Raw genomic sequence first — 7152 nt, forward strand, 5'->3', positions numbered from 1 at the left:
AATAGCATTAAAAAGAACACAAGATTTAGGAGAAAACTGTTTCTTTTTGTTCAAAAATATATACGCTATTTGAATAAAAAAATCATTGGAACTGCTGTTGAAAAACTAGGTGTTGGGAAAATAGCATTTTTGTACAGAATTTCAGGTTCCAATAATTTAAAAAGTGTTATGAAAGACTCCTTGTTAAAAAGTGTTATGAAAGGCTGGTGTTTTTTTTGTTTTTTGAACATCATTTTGAGATTAAAAAGTGAAAATTGCTACATGCATCACTACAATTCCTACACTATTCCTACACAAAACCTTAGGGGTTGTTCAGCAAGCACTATTGTGTGGGGAACCTGGTGTCCTCCAGGGACGCTCCCCGAGGCAGAACTATGGGGTGGATGAAGCCAGGAGGCTCACAGCAAGCTCTTCCACTGGGATGTGTGCTGTCCCACAGCTGCGCTCACACAGCAGCCTTTTCTGAAGGACAGGTATCACAGCCATCTCTGCCTGTTTTCTTGAAACCCAGCAGAAAGTTAGTGACTTCGAAATCGCTTTGCTTTTTGTCATGTCTGGTTGAAATCAGCATTCCTGATGCTACTGGCAGAAGACGGAGGCAGGTATCTCTATGCAGAGTTCAGAGTAAGCAGGGACACCTCCCACCAGCCCAGGTTGCCCAAAACCCCATCCAGCCTGGCCTTGAACACCTCCAGGGATGGGGCATCCACAGCTTCTCTGGGCAGCCTGTGCCAGGGCCTCACCACCCTCTGAGTAAAGATTTTTTTTTTTCTGGTATCTAATCTAAACATACCCTCTTTTAGTTTAAAGCCATTACCCCTCATCCTATCCCTACACCCCCTGACAGAGTCCCTCCCCAGCTGTCCTGTAGCCCCCTTTAGGCACAGGAAGACCACTATAGGATCTCCCTGGAGCCTTCTCTTCTCCAGGCTGAACGACCCCAACGCCCTCAGCCTGTCCATATAGGAGAGCAGCTCCAGCTCTGAGCACCCCTGTGCCCTCCTCCGGACTTGTAGTTAAGCCCACGTCCTTCTTGTGCTGGGACCCCAGAGCCGAACGCAGCGCTCCAAGGCAACTTATCCCTATTTAATACTGCTTAGGGGAAAACAATAAATAAATAAAATAAATGTAAAACTGCTGGACAGGAAGGCTCAGAACCACGCTTTTCGTTTAATGCATTTAATGACGAATTGCAATTTTTACAATGACCCCTGTAGCCCCCCCCTCTTCCCTCCCTCCCTCCCCAGCACCGCCCCAAAATGGCGGCGCCCCCCCCCCCGCATCCCCTCCCCTCCCAACCCATGGCGACGTCACCCCCGCGCGGGCGGGCAGCCAATAGCAGGGCCGGGCTGCGCGGGGGTGGGCGTGGCCAAAGTAAAAAACGGGCGTGGCCAAGGCGGAAAACGGGCGTGGTTAGGGCGGGGAAATGGGCGTGGCCGGCGGGGCGGGGGGAGGGGGAGCGTCCCGCGGGCGCGATGGAGGCGCTGTACTTCGCCTATGGCAGCAACCTGCTGCGGGAGCGCCTGCTGCTGGGCTCCGCCGCCGCGCCCTGCGGCACCGCCAGGCTGCCGGTGCGGGGGGACGGCTGGGGGGTCTGGGGAGGGGTCTGGGGGTATTGGGGTGGGCTGCCCAGGGTGGAGGCAGCAGCCCTGGAGGTGTTGAAAAGAGGTTTAGGTGTAGAGCTGGGTGGTGTGGGTTGGTGGAGGGCTGGTTGGTGTTGGGTCAGGGGTTGGATACTGTAGTCTTGGTGGTTGGAGGCTTAATAACGTGAAAATAGACTGCAAAGCCTCTGTTTTTTTTTTTTTTTTGTAAGCCTCCAGTTGCTCAATTTCTGCATCCTTTTCCCGTATGTGTTAGGGCACGTCACAAGAAGGTAACATGTCAGAAAGCAAATATGTTAATGTGCACAGGAGGCGTGTGTTTCAAATCAAAGTTTTTCTTACAGCTTAAAAAGGGGATGAACAGAAGTAAGCAAAGCCGTGAGGTTTCATAGTTGTTTTATTATTATTATTGTTATTATTATTATTGTTTGGTTTGGTTTTATAATGACTTCTGCCTTTGCCAGCTTTTTGGTTTGTTGCTGTTATCGATCAGGTAGTCTTCCTTCAGGCTTTTTTCTTCCCCTCCTCTACAGCCAGTGAAAGGTGTACAAGTTGGAAAGGAAACTGGGCCTCTCTGAAGTCAGACATGAAATTACACTGGAAAAAATGCAAGAACGAGTTACTGTATTTTGCCTGTATGATAATATTTGGTATTGCTTATATGAAAAAGAAATACTTGTTTTTGAAAGCAATGTTTTGACTTGCAGCACTTGAATAAGCTTACTGAAAGAGGCATATACCTTGACTTAAAAATACCCAAAAGTGTTCCAGTTGAGTGAGGAGATGGCATATAACACTGGAAAATACACAGAATGGTATTGTATGCATGGGCACTTCTATTAGCACGTGAGGAAAAGACTTACATTTTTGAGTCTTACCATCACTGTTTTCCTGGACCCATCATGGTAGCATTTATGTCTTAGAACAGCACCAAAACCTCATGAGCTGAAGCTGGATCAGATCCTGGCTGCGTGACTCTGAGTTCTTCCTTCTATGGCTCCAGCTGACTTCTTGTAGGCTCTGCTGTAGGTGCCCCCTTCTTGTCAGGGATAGCCACCAACCCGTATCATAAGTGGAAATTGATTTTTCTGCATTGGTTTCATTTGCAGGACTTTAAGCTTGATTTTGGCCATCATCAAGGCAGGACAAGTTCCGTCTGGCATGGAGGTACAGCTACCATTGTTCAGAGCCCTGGAGACGAAGTGTGGGGAGTAGTGTGGAAAATGAACACTAGCAATTTAAGTTCACTGGATAAGTAGGTGACTTAACTTTGCTGTCTTCTGTTACTTTAGAAAGCAATTTAAAAGTAGTGGCGTTGTTTGTTTGCTTTTTGTAAAAAGCAGGATGGAAGCTTTTGCTGGGATCAAGAAGACACTGGATTTTAATATGTGAATTTCACTCTGTAGTGCATTTATCGGCTTCTAAAATATTTGAGATTAAAAGTGCCTTGTTTTCAAGCAAAAGCTAATTTAGGGCTATTTTTTGCCTTTTGTAATGATAATAGAATCATAGGCTATCCCAAGCTGGAAGGATTCCACAAGGATCATCGAGTCCAACTCCTGGCTCCACACAGGAGTATTTATTAATTCTGATAATCTTGGTTGGATTTCTCTTGTGGATTACAAGACTTGCACAGTACCTGAATCACAAGCAATACTCTCTAATCTCACAAGTTATCTGCTGGTCATCTTTCTTACATTGCTAAAATGATGACTAGGGAGCAGCATTCGCTTTTAGAAGCTTATTTTTGGATGTGAAAGCAGTTAGCACAAAAAGTACCGGAATATGTTTTGCTTTAATTATTTTTCTGTAAGTCATTTAACCATGAAGATGAGTGTTCTGCCCTGAATTCTGTTATGTTAAATGTACAGGTTTAATTGCACAGTTTGAAAGATGTAAGATGCCTTTTACCCGTGCCTCAATTATTGACCATGAAAGGAATATATGTCCTTTGCAGGCAAGAGGGAGTTGCAGATGGAATTTATGTCCCAATAGAAGTTAACGTCCACACTCCAGCAGGAAAGGTTCTGACCTGTCGAAGCTACCAGATGAGGGACTACGTCCGTGGTCCCCCTTCTCCCCAGTATAAAAACGTAGGTGTTGCGTGTGGAGAGAATGAACAGAAACACGTAATGCAGTACTTCTGGCCTGTTTAATAAGGACCTTATTTTCGGTAGATAAAAGGCATGAATAATTCTAATGTAGAGGTGTAACTTCATCCTTGTGCAATCTACTAGTGTAATGATGCTTACTGAGGACTGCCAGCTCGTAAAGATCCACTAAATCAGTTTTATTTTCTGCTTTAGTTCTGCTTTACATGAAGCCTCTGTTTAACTCATGAATTAGTTATGACTGACACCAGGATTTCTGAAGGATGCCAGCTCCTTTCCATACATGCAGCAATTCTCTGTTTGGGAATGAAAAATTAATGCACTCCACTGAAAGGACAGAGGGAAGCTTCTGTGGGGAGCATACAGCACCTGGCTTGTAGTCCTAAGGACATGGGTTATTCCTATTGCCTTATAAATTATCTTACTATCTTCTAATGCATGAGTCCAGCTGCCTCGTTTTACCAGATCAGTAGATTCACAGGATCTCTAGCACCACTGTAAGGCACTGCAGGGTTCTCACTTGACAGCTGGGGAGGCAGAAGTGTTTCAACACCGTTCTGCAACTCACTGACTCTGTAGAGACACACACGGCCCAGTCACGGAGCAGGCCTGACCTGCTTAGCCTGTGAGATCTGATGCAGGACTAGCCTCAGGTGGCACGGCTGCGTGTCTGGAACTGTGAATTATGCAGTTACTAGCAACTGCAGGCAGACATCGCTGTAACAGGTTGGCCAAAAGCAAAGAAACGGGGCTTGAGCCTGTGAAATCCCACGTTCCTCTCTCAGCTCCCACAAATCAGCTTCCAGGAGCATAGTGAAGGCTTGCTGCTGCAGGATTTCTTAAGAGAAAGCTTGCTTAGAAAGCAAGCTTTGCTGCTTCCTGTCAAAACAGATCTTTAGGGTTTTTCAAGGAATTAGTACGTGGAAACTGCTGCTGCATGTGAGCTCTCACTAGGATGCCGTGAGAGCAGACTTCCAATATTGGCAACTTTATCTAGTTAAATATTCTCTCCCGCTGTTGCCACCGTTGGTTTGTAGTTCTCTTTTTCTCCCCCCACCCTGCCCTGGGTTATTTGTTTAACCTAAGTTAACCAGACAAGAGGTCTAAAAATTTAGTACAGGTATCTGTACACAATGAGCTACATCCATCTACTGCAAGGTACTTTTTGTGGCAAAGTTTATCCCTTCCAGACACCACATCCTTGCATTTCCTGGTTGTTGAATGTGTGAAAGAATATTTACACTGGTGTCAGCTTTTAAAGCCTCTGTATTTATCTTTCTTCATTTCTATTTGGCAACTTGCTAGTGCCTCTTTCAAGCCTTGGCTCCTACAGCCTCCTCTTTTCCTCTCCCTGTCACTTAGGTTCTCTTGCACTAAAACTTGAGGGTTTGGGGTATGTAGAAGGAAAGCTGCAGTAACAAACTCTAAGGAATCTGTTTTCACTAAGCTAAGTATCTGTTTCTATTACTCCTATAACCTGTTTAGGTATTCACTGTTGTGCTTTGGATTTGATCCGAATGACTGAATTGGCAAGTTAATTGTGTCTGGGGCACTTTGGCAGCATTTCAAAATCTTAGGGGTCTCCCTTGGTGGTACCTGTTTTTCTCTTGGTCCTTTCTGTATGACTAAATGTTTGGAGGGATCTATCCCTCCTAACATTATTATTGAATCTTTTTTTTTTTTTTTTTTTTTTTTCCCCTTTTGACTATAGGTTATCTGCATGGGTGCAAAACAGAACGGCTTGCCAACTGAATATCAAAAGAAATTAGAAGCTATTGAAACTAATAACTACGCAGGACCAGTACCAATCTTTGAAGAAATTGAAGCTGCTCTTAAAGCAAGTAAAGCAAATTTTGCATAGAATACCTCTGCACTTGCTTGGCCATTCACCTTGATTTGGATCCTTCTTCTCACTGTGCTGATCAGCGGTTTCTTTGTTTATCAAGAAAATCTGAGTTTGCTGTGCATCTACAGGAAGCTGTTAGATATAATTTGCCATCTGAAGACAAACTGACATTGATAACTTCTTTGCTTTGTATGTATAGCTTAAGTACACGCTGAAGCTTTTGCAGACTTGTAAATTATCTTTCTGTAACTCTCATGGAGCTCTGCACACAAACTTACACTATGTTTACAGACTTTTTTAAAAGAAAAAGGTCATCTTCCTAGGTTTTGGCATCTGTTACCTTCTAAGGAATAAGGGCTGCGGGATCAGGCCCTTTGTTCTTAAATTACCAAGAATTTCAAAGACTTACTAGAGTGTAAGGTAGACTCAACGCTAAAGCAATACTAAACTTTTTTTCTTCGCTGCTTCTTGTAATGGTCTTAAAGCCCAACCTGTCTGAAGCTGTGGAGTCCCCATTTACATAGGTAAAAATATTCCTCTTCTATTAACTAGCTCCATGTTTTTAAGTGTTAGCCTGAAAGGCAACGCAGGCCTGAAGATTGCATTCAGTAGAGAAACTTACTCAAAGTAGAACAGCCTCCCTCTTTCTATAGCTGATAATCAGCATAGGTGTACTAGTGAAGTACAACCAGCAGATTTTAAAGAAAACATTTTAGATATTTGAGGTTTTAAAAATTACTTTAACTGTCTTGGTACTTTTCTAGGATTTGGTCTAAAGTCCAGAGAAATCAGCAAGACTTCTGTGAACTCATCTTAGCATGTTTTGACTGTTAAATCACAGATTAACAGACTCAGCCTTTTTTTTTCCACAGCTGTGACAATTTCCTACAAAACTGGAAGCACTTGTAAGGTTTACAGTACTTACCAATCTTTACGGTACTTGGCAACCCCTATAGTTAGTCTTCGGGGACAGGGAAAAACAGACAACCTGGAATATGTGAAACAACTGAACTTTGGTTTATTTTCTGTACTGTAAGGTATATCCAGTGTCACTGTGTGACTGCTTAGATGGAGAAATGAGAAAGCAATAAACTTACCATGTCTTCTCTGCATATTTTGTCTTCTGTAAACTTCTGCCAGGGATCTGTAGTTGCTATCCTGATGTCATATGACTGTTCCTGGAGTTGGGCACCACAGCTCTAAAGCAAAACATGATACTTTCTATATTTGCACTGTTAATTAGCACAATCTGAGATTGGAGTAAATAAAATTGCAATTACCAAACCTCTTCCATGCCTATTCAATGCGTGCTTCAAGAATGTGTCACTTACATAAGCTGGAGCTGACGATGTGAAACTGTACCTGACAATTTCATTCTCTTTGCACTTTTAATAAGTGAAAGTGCAGTATTAAGAGGTAAAAGCGTGTGAAGCTCAGCTCCTCGATGCCACGACCGCTTGTTTTACTGTGTCCTCACCAGGCTCCTTGGGCACTTTTGAGGGGGTATTTTACTGTTGCAAGAAGCAAAGGGAAAGTAAACACCTGGAGGGAGTTAGGAGGGATACTTTATGCCTGCTGCTGAGGAAAAGGGGGA

General features: G+C 43.6%; 1 protein-coding gene across 1 annotated transcript; it reads left to right on the forward strand.

The window, feature by feature from the left end:
• Positions 1-1455: 1455 nt before the first annotated feature.
• GGCT (gamma-glutamylcyclotransferase) lies at positions 1456-6846 on the forward strand. The gene is made up of 4 exons (XM_032182876.1): positions 1456-1571; positions 2711-2856; positions 3559-3694; positions 5424-6846. Exons 1-4 carry the CDS (start codon positions 1476-1478, stop codon positions 5571-5573), a joined length of 528 nt encoding a protein of 175 aa, XP_032038767.1. The 5' UTR covers positions 1456-1475; the 3' UTR covers positions 5574-6846.
• Positions 6847-7152: the final 306 nt, after the last annotated feature.

The sequence above is a fragment of the Aythya fuligula genome, chromosome 2 (assembly GCF_009819795.1).
Source record: "Aythya fuligula isolate bAytFul2 chromosome 2, bAytFul2.pri, whole genome shotgun sequence".
NCBI classification, from domain to species: Eukaryota; Metazoa; Chordata; class Aves; order Anseriformes; family Anatidae; genus Aythya; species Aythya fuligula.

What these genes read in the sequence shown, in the direction of transcription:
- GGCT (XM_032182876.1), top strand. Translation starts at nt 1,476, where the DNA reads ATGGAGGCGCTGTACTTCGCCTATGGCAGCAACCTGCTGCGGGAGCGC. An exon ending in AATTTAAGTTCACTGGATAA is followed by an intron (nt 2,857 to 3,558) that starts GTAGGTGACTTA and finishes TGTCCTTTGCAG; the next exon opens with GCAAGAGGGAGTTGCAGATG. An exon ending in CTTCTCCCCAGTATAAAAAC is followed by an intron (nt 3,695 to 5,423) that starts GTAGGTGTTGCG and finishes TTTTGACTATAG; the next exon opens with GTTATCTGCATGGGTGCAAA.